The 20097-nt window shown below is 42.2% G+C and overlaps 1 protein-coding gene across 1 annotated transcript in view; it reads left to right on the forward strand.

Annotated features, from left to right (window-relative positions):
- Positions 1-3616: 3616 nt before the first annotated feature.
- GPR39 (G protein-coupled receptor 39) overlaps positions 3617-20097 on the forward strand; it is an 82421-nt gene continuing 65940 nt past the window's right edge. Inside the window, exon 1 of the mRNA XM_050899635.1 lies at positions 3617-4484. Coding sequence (XP_050755592.1) covers positions 3617-4484 — 868 coding nt within the window. The remainder of the gene's footprint in view (positions 4485-20097) is intronic.

A 20097-nucleotide genomic window follows, 5' to 3' on the forward strand; every position in this document is an offset into this window, starting at 1 on the left:
AGCTATTCTAGGGACAAGAGGTTTGTTGAGATGGAGAACAGTAAAGACTGGCAAGAAAAAAAAGTCAATGTGTTTTTATCTGAAAAAAAAGTTAATCCTTTTCACAGCCTCATTTTCTTTTCTTTTGAGATAGCTCTCCTTTTTCATTTAAGTTTTAGAGTTTTTCAGCTAAAGGAAGCAAGAAACCGAGGTATTTTCTTTGTTCCTGTCAAGTAGCTTGAACAGTTTGAGAACAGAAACCAGTCAGAGCAGTGTGATTAGCGTAGCCAATTAGGGTGGATTTGCATATTCACAACACAGCTATCGAGAAATAAGTCTGCAGAGATAACACAAGTGTGGCAATGCCTGTCTGCCAATCAGAGCACCCTGGCTCCCGTGTTATATGGAAATTGAGAAATAACCACAGAGTGATTCTGCAGATTGGGCACCCTGAGCCAATCCATGTGCTGGCACTATGCAGCTGGGGAGAAAGTGCATTTGTAAGGCGGCAGGAATACGATACCTCTGCACACCGGAAAAGGTTAATCTATAATCCGTTTACCTAAAATGCAACAGCATCTGTCAAACGAGTTTGTTCTTCCAAGATTCATTCCAGCTACAACTTGTGCTAACTGCCACTTTCAGGGGCCCAACCTCATCAGGAGTTTGGGGGGCTTGGCTTTTAATAAGATGGCAGTTGGCCAAGGAGTGGGTGCCTTGCAGCCCCTCCTGCCCTTCAATTCAGCCAGTGGTCCACGGGCATGGCAGGGTGCTAGATGGTGTACTACACACGGTGCAGAAGGTGAGCTTTGCGCAATGGCCTAAAGGATGGATGATAAAGCTCTGCTTTCTTCTGCCCCAAAAGGCCTTTCACCAGGGTGTTATCCAAGGACCAGGCAAGAAAGCAAACAGCCCTTCAGGAAACCTTGTAGACTCTGTTGGATAACAAACTGGGGCGGATGATCACAGCAGCTTTATTATCTCTGAAAGTGAAAAATCACCTTATATACTACAGTGACAACAATCTGTGCTCCATCTCAATGTTGCACTTGTCATCTCTTACCAACAACTGCATCGCTGCAAGCGTTCAGGTGAGCATGACTGTGGCTGAGCGAATGGCACGCAGACCCAGCTGCCACCCTGTGCCCATGTAATCTGCATCTTCAGGATGCTCTATTTTCTTACCAAGGGGCTGACAAGTGATTGGCTGCAGTGTGCAGCATCCATGTGTGCCGATTTTAGAAAGAAATACGGTGATCTGCACCCTTAATGCTCTTGACTCCTCTTCAGTGCTGGGGGCTGAAGTCATGGTGTGCAATTGCAACAAATTGGGTCAGGAGGGACTCCCTGGAGCATTCTCCCAGGTACAACTACACAGGCCATGTTCACTTTCAAAACTGCTAAGAGAAAGGCAACAAGGAAAAAATTAACTTGTGGTACTCACTGCTACAAGATATCAAGGAAAACTTAACAAAACCCCTAAAATTAGACCATTACACAAATGATAATTTTATAAACTGCTATCATATCCACCAGGGTAAAGACTCTGAGCTCTCAACCTCCATGCCACAAAGAGACATTAAGCATATTTGGGGAGAAATGTCTTCCTCCAGGAAGACATATTTTTTTATAATCATCCATGATAGGGATTTTATACCTATCTCTGGAATACTCATGATGGTTTATCTAGTCCAGTAACCTATGTAAGATTTTTTTTTAACGGTCTCAAGTCTATGAATCCACAATTGTCTCTTTCCTTCCTATCCCCTTTGTGGCACTAGCTCTTTATTAGAAAGTTAATAAACTTTGTGTATGTTCTAAAGATAATATTGAAAACTGCAAAATTGTGTTCTGCATTTTATAATTGGTGTGGAAAAAAGGGGGAGATCTAATCCTATTGGGCTTCTCTCTCTTTTGCTCTCTCTCCCTTTTTCCCTTTTGATGGTAAGCAGCAAATTTTAATTAGCTTCATTTCCACAATTCAGTCATGCATATGTAATCTTTGTTCACACTTTTATAAAGTAAAATTAAGTGAAAGAAATTGGGTAATAATAGAAAGCTTGTCTGAGCAGAACAAATGTGAATTATCAAACATAAGGAAAGATGACTGGGACTACAGGGCTTGAAGGTGTGCAAGGTTTGAGGTGATTTTTCTGAAACAGAAATGCATAAATAATGCATAGAAACAGGTGCTGATTATCCTGTTTTGGGCATCTTTTGTTCATTATATAGTTGGGCTGCTGAGGTACAGTGATAACCACTGAATGTGAGGAGACTGCTTAATAACAGCTTTCTAATGTTTCTCTTTTATCATGAGCTGAAAGTGTCACATGAACTTGTCTAGTTAATAAAAATCACTTTGTGAACCCACTGTTCTTAGATTTGGTATTGGAGCAGATCACTGTACTGGGCCTCTCTCTTGATTATAGCTGCAAAAGCTATTCTGCCGTTTTGCATTGTAATTTAAAGGTTTCCTAATCCATATACACTCCCTCTAATTAAATGTTTCCAGGGGTTACCTTGGGAGCCTTCAGTGCTATGGTTTGAAACTAAAACTAAAGAGTGCATTAAATTCATTCCCCCTGGGGTGAGACACACGAGGGGGAAGTACATTTTCATATCCTGCTACTCCGGATTATTTTAAAGCATGAGCATGATTGGGATTACTAACTTCATTATTTTTGTTATCTAACATGAGAAGATGGAAATTTAAAGGGAGACAATCGATGTGTCTAAATCTAGAGTTCAGCTTATTTTATAACTTCTGAGAAGACTCTTTAGAGTCTAAACAGTTATTTTAAGAAGCTACCAGTTCAGCAGCAGCAACTAAAAACCAGAACCTCCTGTTGATGTAAATCAGTCCGTGGCTGCACAAGCTGCGTAACAAACACTGCTGCGGCAGATGCTGAGGTCTTCATTAAAGGAAATGTAAAGTAGTGAAGCATGTTGGCATTAACGCATATAGAAGTAAAGTCTGAAGTCCAGTTAATGTTAAACTCATGAGCAGGTACTTTGTCTTCAGCGCCTGTTCACACATTCAGCCTGACCTCACCAACCTAACAGCTTTAGGGGAAACACCTCTTTTTATCCCTGAGAAGGAGCTCCTATTACAGGAAGTGAATTTCAGACATGGGTAGCTTGCTTTTTTTTTTCCCTGAAACCTGCTTTGCTGCCAGTGACTAGGGACAGCCAAGATTTAGGTTAATGGTTAACAGAGCACCTATAACCACACAGAAACTCTGACTTCCTCCTGCTGGGGCCGGGACCAAAAGCTGCCTGTGGTTGCACAGGAAGAGGCAAGCGTTGAAAGGAGAGCAGTTCACACTGCAAAGGGCTGGAGAACGTCAGCTTCACTCAGTAGAGAAAGGAGGAGGAAAATCCAAAAGGAGCAAGAGGTTTTTGCCATAAAGATAGGTAAGAGCTGAAACACTTTCCTGCTCGGCTTATTGACTCAGTGGCTGTTGCTAACAAAACGCACAGGTGTGGCGAGTTGAGACGCATTCGTTGTACCTGACTGCTCCGACCTGTGCGTCTCGGTGAAAGGGGCAAAGCGAGAAAGGATCTATTTGCTGTGAATTTGAACGTCAGAGAGGGCAGGAAGGCTCTTCCTCCCTCCTCCTCCCCCCAGGGGCTGCTCATGGCAGGACAGACATCCCCTTCAGACTGTTCTCATCTCATTGACCACAGCCACATCTCTGAGTTTGAGGTGCCTCTTTGGATCAAGATCACTTTGGCCTCAGTGTATGTCTGCATCTTTGTTGCGGGCATCTTGGGCAACAGCATCACCATCAAGGTCACCAGGATCCTGCAGAAGAAAGGCTACCTGCAGAAGGAGGTCACAGACCACATGGTGAGCCTGGCCTGCTCTGACCTGCTGGTCATCCTGCTGGGCATGCCCATGGAGTTCTTCAGCGCCATCTGGAGCCCCTTTTCCACCCCCAATGGCAACATGGCTTGCAAGCTCTACTACTTCCTCTTTGAAGCCTGCAGTTATGCCACTGTGCTGCATGTCGCCACCCTCAGCTTTGAGAGGTACGTGGCTATCTGCCACCCCTTCAAGTTCAAGGCTGTCTCTGGACCCCGCAAGGTGAAGCTGCTCATCGCCTTTGTCTGGGGGACGTCTGTCGTAGTGGCTCTGCCCCTACTCTTTGCCATGGGCACAGAATATCCCCTGGAAACCATCGAGGGCTACCAAGGTATGACTGCCTGCGTCAAGCCTACGCCCAGGCACCACCTCCCTGAGCTGAAGCACAATATGACCATCTGTACCAGCCTCTCCTCCAAGTGGTCTGTCTTTCAGGCCAGCATCTTCAGCGCCTTTGCTGTGTACATCATAGTTCTGGGATCTGTCACCTTCATGTGCCGCAGCATGATGAAAACCCTGATGATCCACAAGGAAGGAACTGTGGCAGTGAAGGGTGGACTAAGACACCAGGAGCAGTGCCTCAGAAAAAGTGAGAGCTCGGAGGGCAAGAGCTCCAGGAGACATGTCATTTTATTCCTGGGTAAGAGCCCTGTCCTACTCTGCCTCCCCTCCCCTGCCCCCTTTCTACCTGGGAAGGAAACCCAGAAGCCTCCATTTTATCTCGCCAAGTTCCCCCAAATGGGGGATGTATGGTTCGAAACCGGTGCAAAATGAGGGTGAGGGATACTTTGGGTTGCAATGATATATTTTAAGAAACCTGATTTCCCTGCATGTTTTTGACTCACTCTTCTTGTCATTAGAACAGGTGGGAGGGAAGAAGAAGGAAAAATCCATTTACTGTCTGCTATTTACATTGTGTGATTATACTGCATGCCTACATGCAGCAATATGGGTAATACGGTGTTGCTGCTTGACCTTTGGGGTAGCAATAGGCAACAGTTGCCTGGATATAAAGTAGCTCTACTTGCATGTTTTCCCATTAAATTAAAATATGTGCATATTTAGTAAGGCTCTTGATGGGAGGAAAGACTGTCTTGCTAGATCTGAAGCTTGTCCCGCTCCGAAGGCATGTCCCTGTTAATTCAGGATGCTCCCTGGAGGGTACCCATTTAGCCTCAGCAGTTATGGCTGTGTTGCATCTGAGCATTAAGAAAGCTGGGCTGGAGAGTTGATTTGGTCTTGCAAATTGCTGTTGCCCTCTTTGAATTTTTTTTCCTGGTTTTATTTGAAGGCCTATAACCTTGGAATTATGTTTGATTCTGATCTCTCTCGCCACATTTGTCAGACAAAAACTAATCAAGCTGTCATTTCACCAACTTGGAATCTTTCCAGGCTGTGATCCATGTAGTCTCCATGTTTGTTGATGCTCTTAGAGGCACTCTTAATCATGCCCTGGCTGCATTACCACTAGTTCTTGTTTTGTTGGGTTGCTTAATATGATACTGGATATAATAAATGAACCATCTAGAGTATGAATACACAGTAGACCTAGTATTTCTGTGTTGCTTTTTGGTGGTCTGCTTGATATTGCAGAGGGGGAATTGAAACTTGTGGGTCTGTCCACTTCTACAGCTTTAAGTAGATTAGCTTTTTTACGACTTTTTTTTTTCTTTTTTCTTTCCCTGAGCATTCTCTGCTTCCTCATCTAGTTCTGCTTTTGCCATGATCTATGGCTGGGATGTGAAGCTGGAGGGCAAGGAGCCCAGGGTGCCCCCAGCTCCTTTTTTGCTGCACCTGTGTTAGAGTTGGGAACATGGTGAAAACCTGTCATACAGACAAGGCATATGACTTAAAGGTTTGGGGAAAGGGTGGAGCTGCACACTGTACCAGCAGAGAGGGTGACTAAGGCTTCAGATGGGAGATGTGACACTCCGGGCTGTACAGAGCTCTTCCTCATGCTCATAGGGTACATCTAACAAAGAAATCATCTCCTCGCACAAGGTGTCTGTTAGTTTGGGATGAGAAGCCCCATATCTGGGTGATTAAAAGGGCTCTCGGTATCCTTACTCCACTGAAAGTACTGATTTCTGGGGTAGATGCTTAGCAGCTAATGCTAAATACAGCATGTTGCACAAAGCAGAAAAAGAAAGAAGGCTCTGCTCTTTAAGTGCTACTGTGGGATCCTTAAATGTCTGTGGATCTCTCTCCCCTTGTAAATTATCACCCACAGCTACATTAAAGCCCAGTCTAAGATCCAAATCCTGTAGCAAGTTCTAGCTAGGTTGAGAGGTAAATTGCCATGGCTTTTCTTCCCCTTCTTGATTGGTGATGGTCCAGCGTGGAATAGGGCGGAACTAGTGCTGCTTGCAGAAGTGTTAAAAAGCTAAATGAAAGCAATTGGCTTGTCCTTTATCTTAAGGGAATTTTCTGCCAATATCTGACACTTCCTCTGTGCTCTCAGCTTTCTGGAACCAGCAGATACTTCTGTGAATTCCCCAAAATTATTTCAGTGGCAAGACTCTTAATACGAGTCTTGCTAATTTACTTGGGTTGGGAAATAAATTAATAAACTGAGGAGGAAGAAACTGTGGCCTGCATCCCTGAGAACAATGCAAAGCAATTTAATCTGGAGATTTCATAAGAGTGATGCTTTAGGGCAGTTTTAACCCAGAAGAAATGAACATATAAATTGTTTACAAATCGCTGAATTTAAATATAGTGATTTAGAAGTCCTCTTTGCTTTTCATTTAACAGATGGGTCAAATTAAAACAAATACGTGTGCATTCCCAACATATTTCACTTTTAATGTGAAATGTAAATGACAGTATATAGCATGATGTCTTTGAACATCTAACAGCAATAAAAACAATTTAGCATTTTCTTCTTCTAGTTGTTAAAAGTGGTAAGTTCTATAAAATGGAGATTAAATTCATAAATCTCCTGACGATGAGAAAAAGCTAAGTAGAAGACACAAGAAGGAACTGATGCTTTTTTAGTGTCACGTTATTGTATGGCACCCAAGAAAATTCATGAAAATGAACTGTAAATGTTGAAAGTGAAAGACTACTTGCCATAGGTAGTATTGACGCTTGCAGGACGGGCTCCAGATGGGGTGATACCACTGCTGTGATGGAGGAGGAAGGTGACAAGGGGCCAAGTGAGGAGAGCACCACCGTGCTGGGGAGGCTGAGCTCATGTGGGGAAGAGCTTTTGTCCAAGGAAGGTGGCTGCAAGGTTCAAATCTTTCGGCTTAAAGCCCAAACGATCTGGTTGGGGATTTAAAGTCCTTGATGTAGAGATGTCAGTTCCTTCTGTTTCGGGCTACCTTGCTACGCTCATGGTCGAGAGGAGAGACTGGCCCAACAGCTACAATAGCAACTCTATGCCTGGTGTTGGGGAGGGGGTACTTCCAGGGGCCGTTCAGCTTGAATTTTGGTGGATTTGCCCCAGTGGAGGAATGCAAATTTGTCCCAGTATTTTGGAGAAAATAAATTCTGTTTTTATAAAGTAGGCTGTGCAGTGCTGTTCCTTCCAACTTCCTTCCCACTATTGCTGTTGGCTTCAAGAAAAACATGATAGCACATGTAAGTCTCTGCTTAATGCTCCTGCTCCTGAAATTAAGCATTTTGTGCTTTTGGATAGACTGGAGCATACTTCCCGCAATCTCTGTGTGTGTGACTTATTTAATCATCTTCTGAGTCATGCGGTAAAACTCCACTGCCTCCAGTGGGTCAGCCCATCCATATGAGCAGCGTAGATCAGGCTGGTTGACACTGTGTGGGTTACCTATGTTTGTTGTTGTTAAAGCAGCTTTGCTCATGTTGTGACAGCAGATCTTTCTTCTAGTGAAGGTCTACTTGGGTCTGTTTGAGTGTGGCTTGTCATGAATTGCAGGGAAAATATAGCTGAACTTAATTTTTTTAGTGGTTCATAGCAGCATTTGTTAATAAAAGTTTCTCCACCCCCAGCAGCAGAAACTGGATAGCTGTAGTGCTTATGAAAATACTTGGCTGATGACACTTTGATGAAATGCAAGCTTTTAACAGTATTCAAAACCTCCTAATGCTTGACCCACCCCGACAGGGATTGATTCAGTCTTTGTGGCTACTCAATCTTGTCTTTCTCCTGTGGCTGTAAAGGGCAGGGCAGTGATCAGAGGGCTACCTAAATGGTCACGAGGTGCCGCTGGGGAACGCTTGCTGCTCCAGCGCCCGAGCTGAGGCCCCTGCCACCGTAGCAGTGAGCTCTTAGAAAGGGTGAGTTTGGAGACTTATATGTATTATTATATATAACTGGGTTATAGCAAACAAAGAAGGAGAATGTAACGGAAGGATCCTGTACAAGAGAGATCCAGCTAGTGCAATAATTATAAATGTTACAAAAAGAAAGCACTGTCATAGCTGAAACTATGTAAGTTAAAAATCTTTAGGAAATGTTAACAGGTGGCCTGCTCACTGGGAAAGGGGAGCAGTCGGGACAAGCTTCCACACAAGCTGCTGGTGGGGTTGGCCTCGGCACCAGCTGCTCCCTGCCAGCAGTGCCTGCTCGCTGGCCATGGCTACATCCTTCTTAATCTGGTCAATAATATAAAGCCACATTTATACAAAAGCAGCTGTATGGTTTGTCATTAGACTAGATCTGACTGACCTGAACTTGTACTCTACAATGAAGTGAGTTTTGACTATCCCAGATGAAAAATGTATTGCTTCTAAAGCTTCTGTGATATTTCCCTTGGCAGCTTCAGTTTTGCGCTTCTGCTAAAAGCCTTAATTATTTTGTATAAAGCAGCCTCAAGCCTACCACAGTAAATACATTGAAATAAAAAAGTCCTTTAGTGTTGCTACATCCTCTGCTTTTCTTTGTATACACTTCCAATTTGCCCTTTGGAGCAATACTCTCCTGTTTGCACAGCAGAGGGGTCCCACTGCATGGGGCTGCTAGGCACTGTGGGTGCTTTCCCGTTTGCCAGCCGGCATCTGGGCAGCACTTTTCTGTCTCTTGACCATGATGAAACATCTATCCATCCTGAGCTCTTCCTTCCAGAAAAGAGAAGTATCAAAGTAATCTGACTGCTACGAAAGTGTTGAGGTGGATACATTAAAGCACTGCTGTAGCTGCAGCAGTTGGCAAGAGCCAGAGCTGCAGCTGGACCTACCTAACTGGAGACTCTGCTGGTACCAGCCTGGCACCGTCAGCTCCCCCATGCCAAGCGGGGCAGATAATTCTCTCTGCTGTCTCTTTCCCATCACTACAGAACTGCAGCTTTTCTGCTTTGGGACCTTGTGATGTAAGATGAGTTTTACCTACATGCCTAGACAGCAAATATCCTACAGCTTCTTTAATGAGCAGGGAAGGGAATTGCTTATCATAATCTATGGCAGTGCCTCCATCTGAGAACGACAGTCTGGTGGTGGGGTTTTTTTTATTTTTCTTTGGTCTAACGCTTAAGTATGTCAAATACACTGAGTGTCAACCTGAAGGCAGTAGCAGTGGTGGTTTCATGTGATGTGGTATGGTACAGGTAGCTTCAGGTCTGGTCTGCTTTATAGAGCAATAGCAGCTAGGGGCTTTACTGAGACTCTGGTAAGTGCCACAGAAGGCAAGAGAGTCCCTGTCTCTAAATCCAAATAAAATGGGCAAAAGGGAAGGGCTGGAAAAGCTAGACAGAAAGAGGTCAGTGACCTGACCAAGGCCACAAATGCTATGGAGATTCACAAATGCATCTCCTGAATCTTGTGCTAGTGCTCTATCTGCCTGGCCTCTCTCCTGCCACTTTTTTGGTGGTGACTGTTAAAACAATGCCAGGCTATTCTATAAGAATACCAGTGCCACTGTAAGCACCATGAACAGAGCTGTACCTAGCCATAAGCTAAAGCTAGATAAAACTTTGAGTCGAAAATTAAAAAGACCTCTTAGAACTGAAGATGGAGCGCCATTTTTTTCCCCATATACTAGTGCTGGCAGATTAATGTTTTGCTCAGAATAAAGGTATTGTGTGTAGAAATAGCCTTTCCAAAGATCACTAAGGAAATGTATTCTGTAAGGCACTTGGCAAATGGGTTTTCAGGAGGCAGATTACTTCAAGTAGTTGTGAAAAATACGTGGTTGTCATCTAGAGATGACTCAGGCACAGAATAACTTGACAATGGTAGGACTTATGTTACAGGAAAATTAGATGCTTCTTCATAGGCTGGAAATTGGCTGGGGTTTTTCCGTACTGAAAAAGGTAAAGCTTAGGGATAGAACAAAAATTGAAAGAATAACCTAATTGATTAGATTCCAGAACACAGCTCCAGCCCATGTTCTTTAAACTGGGCTTCATTGACTCCTCTTGGTTCATTTCTTTAATCATTCCACTCAGCTGCCTTTCTTCAGAGACTTTGTTGGAGAGGTGCCTGAAGATAAATATGTTGTAGGCTTGATATGATTTTCATCTCTGTGTTTTATACAGTGTCTCCATTCATATATTTCCCTGAGCAGGGCTTCGAATTACACAAGACAAGTAGGAGACTGAATGCACTGAAATGGGTAGCAGAGGCTGAGCAGGGAACGTGAAACACTTAGACCAACAGACGGGGGTCTGGCCATTCAACTGAATAGGACACCCACCCTCTGTCACTAGTAAGATTTTTCTTTTAGGTGCTGCTTTCTGGAAAAGAGATAAAAGCAAAGGATTTACCTACTGGTGTTCAGTAAAATTTGCTTTCCTCTTCTCTGCAGAAGTATTAACCTGGTGTCAATGGCAAAACTGATCAATGCTACTGAATGCTGGTAGCACAAAACCGAAGCTCAGCTATTCAACAGGTGACAATGGAAATGCTGCATTCAGGGATCATGGCTTCTCGGGGCAATTGTGTGCAAACAACCTCCTCTGAAGAGCTGTGGGACTTCTGTTGGTTTTAAAAAAAATACATACCCACAGTAAAATAGAATCAAGGCAAACTTCCAAAATCCAGATATCTGTATGTTCAGTTTTCCCACACTGTAATTTAAAAATGAACATAAGCAGAAACCAGCATAATTTTCCTCCCTATTGTACAGAAAGCAATTTATCTACTCCTGCTTTTAACTGAACTCATGTAATAGAAGATTGTGCTTTTGGCTTAAGTAGACAGTCTTCCTTTCCTCCTACGCCGAGGGATGGCAAAATGGTACAGAGAGAAAAAGAACGGAAGAATAGGGACTAATTGAGGCCAGCACCCCCAGGGTATTTAAGACTTTTGTAGTTTTAATGGAAAAATCAATGTGTGATTACACTTTGCATTAGAGTACTTAAAAATTGCTTCAACATGAAAAGTCTGCAGCTTTAAAAACAACCTAACCCTGCAAATACTGTAGTCAGAGAACCAAATTAACCACTAGTGTAATCCACATAATTCTCCATATGTGATATCCTGGCAGATATGGTCTCTGTGGACACGTGACTACTGTCTTTGCTTCTGTGCACGAGAAGCCCATGAGGACAATGAGTGCTTTACTGATGCTTAGTGAAAATCGCGGCCATGCTTCTGTCTTTCACCTGATGCCTACAAGGAAACTGATATTTCACCTGGTCTGATAGTGAGCTATAGGTGTTGGCACACTGCTTCAGCTTAGCTCATCCTGTGACACACACAGCACAAGTATCTTTCCACTTCTTTATACTCTACCATTTGTGTTGTCCAGAGACTAAGTGGACAGCTGAGGTTTCGTACTTCTGCCCTATACTTGCCTCTGCCCAGAGTCTTTAAGCCTCATTAAAGACTGTTACCAGTGTTGGCCTTAAACTTAGTATTATTAATCTCTCTCTCTCTCTCTTACAAGCTGTAGATAATAAACCTATTGGCCCTTGGTTCTTCTGGCACCCCTAGGTATATGCTAAGAGAAGGAAGGAGGAAAGCGCAGGCAACGTCCCTTGCTGTGGCAGCGTGAGCCAAGAAACAGGCAGGGGGCTGCTGCCTTTGGGGAGCTGAGGTCTGTCTGTGTCACCTCAGCTTCTGAAAAACACACTCTGTATCATGGCAAACCCGCTCTAGGACATATTTTCTTACAAGTAGAAGCCTTGGACGCAGTCTCTTTCTTCAAAGAGTGGATAAGAAAGCAGGAAGATTTATTTCCATCAAAGTGGAGAAATACAGATGTTGCTCCAGGTATGAAATGAATTGAGGGAGATAGCCCTCAGATAGAGTACAGCAGGCCTACATTAAGTAACCCTGTCCCATCAATTTTGGTCTACTGCCCTCATTCTTTGGTCAAGAGACTACTGTCTTAAGCATTAATTTTCCAATTTCTCTCTGTTTTCTTGCTATCTCTTCTGAGCCAGACACCATCTCAAATGTAGATTGCTCCTGCAGCTCCCCAGTTTCAGTAGCTAGGACTCATTTGTGGCAAGTTCACAGATGATTTATTGAAGTCTTCACCTGTGAAAACTAAATGCATTATCTATTCCTCTATTGTTTCATATTCCAATTATACCACATTTCACAAAATTAAATCTTTTGTTTTCCTAGCTGATGTTAAGACCATTATCTTTAAACAATGATTGCTAGCCTGTGAATTTTAATGGAAGAGAGCTTTAATATCTGAGCATTTATTAGTAATGTGAAGCTTTCAGTTTTATCCTGCATAACTTCTTGGTTTCCTAAAGGCAACATTTGTGTTAGAAAGTGAGAACCAACCAACTGCCAACCAACAGGTTAAAGATTATTTTCTTCCCTTTCGTTGTTGCAAGTGAGTTCCTAAACCTACAATTTGACTGGATAGGTAGTACAGTTGAAAAACTAGTAAGAAGGAATTTTAAAATTATGTTTTCCACTGAAGATAAACAGTTAAGATTTCGACTTACATTTGGCACAATGTGCTGTAGCACTTTTTTAGCCTTTTTTGAGGGCATCATAAGCATGTTTATGATGCTAGATGCCAGCCCTACACTTAAGTGAGAAAGCAGTTATCCTTCTGATCTCTGTTGTGGATGCATGAGTAATATCAAGGTCAAAATATTATGGATTAAATGAGTCTGCCAAGAACCCCTTGATCATATAAATAGTGACTTACAAGGAAAGGTGAAACTGAGAAAAAGGTCTGGTATTGTTATAAACTAACTTTTCCTTGTTTCCCCTTAAGCTGTTTTTAGGCCTCTGGTTGTTGCGTTTAATTCTCTCTTAAAAGCACTTACTATGTTTGTTCTTACGACTTCTTAAAAGAAGGTGTTTAAGTTGAAAGTGCATCTTATGGGGTTAGAGTTGGGGATCTCTCTGACAGCAAGTGTATGCTTGTTACAGAAACATGCAGAGAGAGTTCTGTGAGCACTCAAAAAACGCTTGACATCCACCTGTAAACAGGTGCACATATGTAATAATTACCAAGAAACTAAACTTTACTCATGAGTATAAAGAATCCCAGACACTGAAGTGCATTAGAGAAGATAACATTGCTTAGCTATCCATCCTTGTCCTCACTCAGCGTAAATGGCTTTCTTTTCTCATGTTTTATTAGGTAGCATCTGCAGATATTGAAGAAGCCATTCTGCTCCAATCTCTAGCTGAACCCTGCAAAAGAGCTCAGATGCAGCCCCTTTCAGAGGGTAGTCTAAATATTTTGTCCCTGTTCATATAGCATTTCTGCAAATCCACCTTGCTTTGCTCCTCTATATAATATTGCCAGCTTGCTTTTTGTTGAATGCAATGATTGTCTTGCATAGCTAAAAGAGGGGCTGCCTCACACTCAGTCTTTTGTTTTAGTGGTATATCTAGCATGGTGCTGCTGAAGGTGATTTTGATTTGAAGAAATATTAGAAGACTGTCCTGATTGCTCCTTCCTAGAAAAATCCCTAGAGTTCAGCATCTATGTACCCCTTCTATTAAATTGCAATAACTACAATTATTCTAGCACTTTTTCCAGAAAGTGTAAAATTTAAATTGTGGAACTTATTGTTGTGGAGGCCAAATGTAAAAGTGGGCTCCAAAAGAGATTAAATGTAACCTTGAAGGATAGTGCTGTCAAGAACAAGCTATAATCTCTATTTTAGAAAGTCCTGATATTGCTGAGTGCCAAAACCTCTGTGAATAGTACAGGAAAATCCCTCTATGCTTGTTCCTTCTCCCTCAGATGTCTATGTGGGATCATCACAGAGAGAAATGAATGGGCAGATGAGTCCCAGGCCTGTCCCAGTATGTCTGCTCTTAATCTGAAACTTTCTGTATATGCCGAAATAGGCAAGTAATCAGAGTCTGCCTTCAGCCAGGTACAGGAACATGAGCTTTTTAAGATGGTAGAACAAAAAGGTTGATTGGACAAGAAAAAATCGATTAAAATGCTCTCCCTCAAATGTTGGTTACTTTTTTCCTACACCCCTCTGCCCCCCCAAACATAAACTTTTCAAGAAAAAAATGTATTCATTACTGGGTGTGTTTTTTATTTGTGTGTGTGTGTGCCAAAATGTGTCGCGTTTGATAAGCTCCGGTATTTGTTGATTTTTTTAATTCCTATGCCTCACATTCTGTCCCTCTAATACAGACAACTTTTGAGCTCCCTGATTTTGAAAATAAAACTGAACTTAAATTTGTCCCTTAAAGGCATTAAGAATGAAGGTCCTCACCAACTGAGTCTCTTAGTAATGCTTAAGGATATCTACAGAAGAGAAGCTCTTGAAACTGCTGTGACTGAGCCAACATTCAGAATTAAACTTTTAAGGTAACTAAAGATTGCGGTACCTCAGCAATAAGGTACACAGAGATTCAAACAGTCTTTATCGTGGACATGACTTTAACATATCAGATTTTTAACCATTAGATAAGAACTAACGTGGTACGGTGAAGGACAAACAGAAGTCAAAAGCAAGCACACTGGTCAAGTTTGCCCTTGCCCTTCAGACAGTGAAATTGTTAAAAGCCTTCTGGCTTTCTGTCACAAGTTTATTCAACAGATCTTTCTGATCGGTTGAAAGAAATGCAGGTCTAAAATGGATGGAATGGGTTGTGTCACAAGTGTTCAAAAGATGGTATTTAAGTGATCTTTTGTCTTGAAAGCTGAAATACCTAAATTCTAGTGATAGTAATGATGACATCAACTCCTGCCAAAATGTGTAAAAGCATCTGTTGCTATTTGCAGATGTACACATACCTTTGAAAATCTTGGACAATGATTCTAGGGGGTAACTTAGCTACTGATGTATAATGGGTTAAAATATATCTTTTTTTAAACTTGAACTTTTGAAAAAATGCAATGTCTAACTACCCGTGTTGAGGTTGGAGAAAAGGGCTACAAAGATGACTGGAGAATGGGGAGACAAACCTGTAACAGAAGCTAAAACAAGGTTGTATCGTTTAATGTAGCAAAATGAAGAATACAGCTGGCTTTGAGTTGTCTGTAAGGACATTGGGGCAGTGAGTACCAAGGAAAGAGGAAGATCTGGTTTATACCCTGGTTTGAAAATCTTGCAAAACTGATTCAGTAACAGCCATATGCAGAGTGCCTCCAGGTACAATCAATCTGATCTCATTGTGCAATGAGTTAAGCTTAGCAGTCTTGCCGTGCATCTTTAGAAACTGCCCAGGGAGCCCAGCCTGTTTAAGTTAGGCCTTATGGCAAGGAGTTTGCAATTGCCGTTGTTTCAGTTGTAGGGCCAAGGACCTTCCCTCTAGCATGCACAAATCTTCCTCTTCAGCTTAGAGACTTGTGTCTGAAAGTTGTAGTACCCTTGATTAACTCTGAATTTACAGTGCTTTAAATCCATGTTAAGTATGGATTCGCTGATTTGGTCTATAAAAAAAAAAAGCAATAGAAGAGCAAAATGAGAGAGTTCTTCTGAAACTGCTATCTGCTGGTCTGGTGAGTACGAAGGGCCATCACCCCTCAGCTGGAGCTGTCTGAGCAAAGGCAGAGCAGATCTGATCTCTCTGTGCCTGTGGAGGTTTTTGAGTGTATACCTCTTCTCTCTTTCAGTGCTTCTCTTGTGCCCTTTCTTAAAAGATTTTCCCCACCTAGCGTACTTGGAGGCAGCCTTGGGAATTCATTGTTAAAAGTTAATGTCTGGAGATTGAAACTTTCCATTGTCTTGATTCCTTTCCCTTTTCCTATTCCTGCTCATATACACGTCTACTGAATTCTAAAAAGCTTTTTGATAGCAACTTGAAATTCAAATGTCCCCTTTCTATTTGTCTTCTGGTCCAAGCCAACATTTAAATGCATTCTTTTCTATTATAAGGAGCATATTGACAATTTAGGAAACATTGTCCTGCAGTGCAAATGCTCTGATATTACAAAATATTGCCATGTTCTCTGCATTGATCTAAATGATGACATTGGCACAAGAACTAATAGGTCTATAGGGGCCATGAATGAGTACAGACAGAAATGAGAAAATTTCTGATCATGAGAAGGACATGTTCAGGGACAGCCTTCCAAGTGGAGAGCTGGACCAAACTAGTTCAGTTTCTGGGGTAGAGAACGTGATGAGTTCTGCAAGTCCATGATGTGGTTGCCCGTGCTGGGAGTGGAGGTGCGTCTCTGGTCATAAAGCCCAGGCCTCCACTGGGTTGGAAGGAAGAGGTTATGTTTATTGCTCCTTGGTGTGGCACTGTGTGACTCCATATCCTCCTTTGGGAGGGTGCTGAACTTGCAAAGAAGGTCCAGCAAGCTTATGCAAGCTGAACATTTTCTTGGCAAATACCTGTTGCCAAAAGGAGACTTTCAGAAAGCTGTCCTGGGACCACGCGGCTTGGTGCACACATGGGTCCCTGCCTGTAAGTGAAGGATCCATTTCCTGCGTGTTTTAGTCTCTGAATCAAGGGCAAGATATCACCTGTGCTGCTCCTCCTCTTGCTGCCGCCGATCCACTCTGCCAGCCTGCCTTGATACCCTCCTTCACAACCTACATGGCCGTCAGTCTCCTTGTGCCCGATGACTGGTGTTCAAAAGCTTGCCCCTGAGTCCCTGTCTCCAAGAAAGAATTGCTTTAACCATATCAACTGGAAGTGAAATTTATAATGACTTAATGTTTATTTGCTGACAGGCAGGAATGTCCTCTAAATTGACTGTCACAGCTCAAATGCGATGCTGGAGGACCAAATCATAACCTCTTGTTGGCCTTCAATCAAACAATGTTAAGTTTAGGGAGTGCGGATATTATTTTGGCCTCCCTGGATGTATGGATAGCATTCTCATTTTAAAGTTTTATACAATGAAGTTATATTTGATATTTGCATAATTCAAATAGATGAAATCCTCAAACAGGCACAGAAGACTTGATTTCATTAACTTGGGATGCAGCCATTCCCATCTCTCATGCAAATGGCAAATACCTTTCCTGTAAGTATACTTTAAAGATTCATTTCTTTCTCTAATCAAGTGGTGAAATCCTACCCACGGGAACCAGAATTGATTTCTTTTCCCTTCAGACTGAATAGCATAGACCTTACTTGGGTTAACTTCTGTCATGAAATGTAAGGTTAACCTTTCTGTGTGCTGCGAATCAGCTAAATGTGTTCCTGTTTGCTGCTCCAACATACTGAAAATGTACACAGTGTAGTCGTCCTGCAAATGTAGCCGTCAGCTCAGGGAAGCTCTGCCTATTGTCAACAAGGATCTATTTCCACTGAAACCCTGACCTTGAAAGCTCGTTTTTAAATTTCCTCCTGGGCCTTGAAGGCTGTAATTGATTATGGTTGTTTTGGTTTTAGTCTTTAACAATCAAGGTGAAGAATTGCTCCCAAATTTGTTAAAGTGTCAGGAGGAAGGCAGCTTCCCCACACCGCATGGACAGTGTCAAGGAGCCACAACGGGCTCTCGCAAGCCTTTGACGAAGCACTGACCTTTCTGGTTGGAAATGGGAATTGGACCGAAATGGTCCTCTCAGAGGTCCACCTGTGCCTTGCTCTCTATGGGGGACCTCCTGGGGCATGAGAGAGCTCCACTGCATTAATGCAATTTAATAGGGATCAGCGGAGAATTAAAGGTATCTGATGTTGGTCCAAGTAGTCTTAGGGAATAGTCCCTCACACTATGTAGCCTGAGCCCATGGCTGGGACTCCTGTCCATAGCAGTGCTTAGGTGAATTTCCCCCTCTCCTTACTACTGAATTGTCCACATATCTTTGTATGCTATTTTCTGGTTCACCTTCTTGGTATTAAAGCTCTGCATTTTATTTTCTGTCTTTCAGATATATCACTTTTCACTTCAGTTGTCTTCTATTAGTTGAAACTGATAGCCTGACCCCTTGGCCACTGTGCTTCTCCGAAACATTTCCCAGTGCTTTCATCAAAAGCAGGATGCTCTGCTACATTCTAATGAAGAGCTGCTTTAAAAACAACAACAAACAACAAAAAAAAGAAGGAAAAAATGTATTTTTCTTGGTAATTTGGGATGCTTAGTTTTCTGGTTCTCTTTGTCTTAGAACACAAAGTAGTCATTGGGGAGGGTTTTTTCCTTTGCACTGAAAGTGAATTTATGGTGTGCTCTGCCTCTACTGCCTGCTAGCCTGCCCTGTAGAAGAAAGCAGTAGGAGGTCAGCTGCATTGAATGGCTCAAGAAAAGTCAAGATGTCCTGAGTTTTCCTCTTGTATTAAAGGAATATTTGGCACTAATTGGCACTAATTAGTAAAACCTCCCTTAAGTGTATACACATTGTGGTATTTCACCTCTCAAATTCTTGGTGTGGGGATGCACGCTGGGTAGCAAGCACTGAGCTTGCTCTGGTGTTTTGGTTCCTACATCACATGTCAGCTGCCTTTCACAAATGAGTTTAAACGTTCAGCACTGTGGTTCCTGAGAGATTTTGATCAGTCTGGCTTTACTGCTTCATTTAGTTAAACTTTGCACTGCCCCTTTAAACCTCTGAGTTGCCTGCACCGCTGGGGCTTGCAAGGCCCAATACCTGGTATCAGCTCAAACAAAGGAAGCAGCAGACTGAGAGATACTCTGTCTCCGCTTTTCTGGCGGTTCATGTGACACCAAAAAATGTGGCTTTTTGATACCAGGGAATGTTGAAATGGTCTATATCTATATAGGTCCACAGACGTGTGTATATATACATACATATATAGGAGTATTGACTAATTAGGAGTAGCCATTCTCACCAAACCATTTGTTGTATCTCAAGGCACATCCATCACGCTGAGCAGCTTCCTCACACTTTGTAGTTACAGCGCCCAGAGCCTTCTTGGTTGGCAACATGTTGCATTTTGCAAGAAAAGCAGCCCAAAATAATAGGGCCTGAAACAATTGCTTCCTCTTTGTGTAGCTGGAACACTTGGAGGTTTCTTTTCAGTTTTGGGGTGGGTTTTTGGTTGGTTGGTTGGTTTGTTTGTTTGTTTTAGTCTTTAAGCAGGCTCAGCTCAGGGGGCCCCAGCTCCCATCCTGAGCAGCCACATTTTGGAGAGAGCCTCATTCAGCAAAAGCCCCAAGAGCCTAGAAAGTGAGGCAAATGCCATGCTTGTCGGGGTGCATTGGAGATTAATGCACTGAATTCAGTAACAGCTAGAAGCATTTCAGACTTCTGGTGACAAAAATCTTGTTGACTGAACTCTACTGAACTCTACTTTCAAGTCGTTTCAGGTCAGGAATAATTGCCAACTTTACATCACCATTTTAAAATTCTTTATCCCTTGAAGCAACACTGAGAAAGTCAGTGTCCCTAAGGTTCAAATCTTCTTTATTTCATTTTCCTACTATTTTAATATATCAATGGTTCTGATCATTTATGCCCAATATGGTTTTGAGGAGAAAATTCTGAGGCGTGAAAAAATCTATTTGAAGTAAAACATCATGCTTTTGATCCAAGGACTGATGTTCTATAGGAGCAATAGAAACAAAAATCTCATGATAACCCCTCTGCTTTCCTAAAATAGAAAACCTGCCTAGTTAATGAATATAAATGAATGTACATTCACTTCCTTTTTTTGAGGTTACTAAAGCTGATTAACATCAGGTACCACAATTTATTTAAAGCAGTTGAGTAATTATTCTGCTTCCTATCCCATGAACATGCAACTTATTTATTAGTGAGGGATTGGGGTTTTTTTAAAGTATATCCTTGAAATCACATTGGGGACATATCTTTGTCATCATCAGAGTTTTAAAATAAGTATTTTACAATAAGTAATTCTGGTATACAAGCAAAGAAGAAAAATTGGGCAATGCTATAGAAATTCAATAAACTGTGATGCATCGTCTTACAGGAAAGGACCTGAAATCCTTAGGAGTGAAATAATGTATTGACAATTTGGGGTTACACAAGTAGAATTCAATATTCAGCATAATTAAATTAGAAATTGAT

This window comes from Gymnogyps californianus, chromosome 7, assembly GCF_018139145.2.
Source record: "Gymnogyps californianus isolate 813 chromosome 7, ASM1813914v2, whole genome shotgun sequence".
NCBI lineage: Eukaryota > Metazoa > Chordata > Aves > Accipitriformes > Cathartidae > Gymnogyps > Gymnogyps californianus.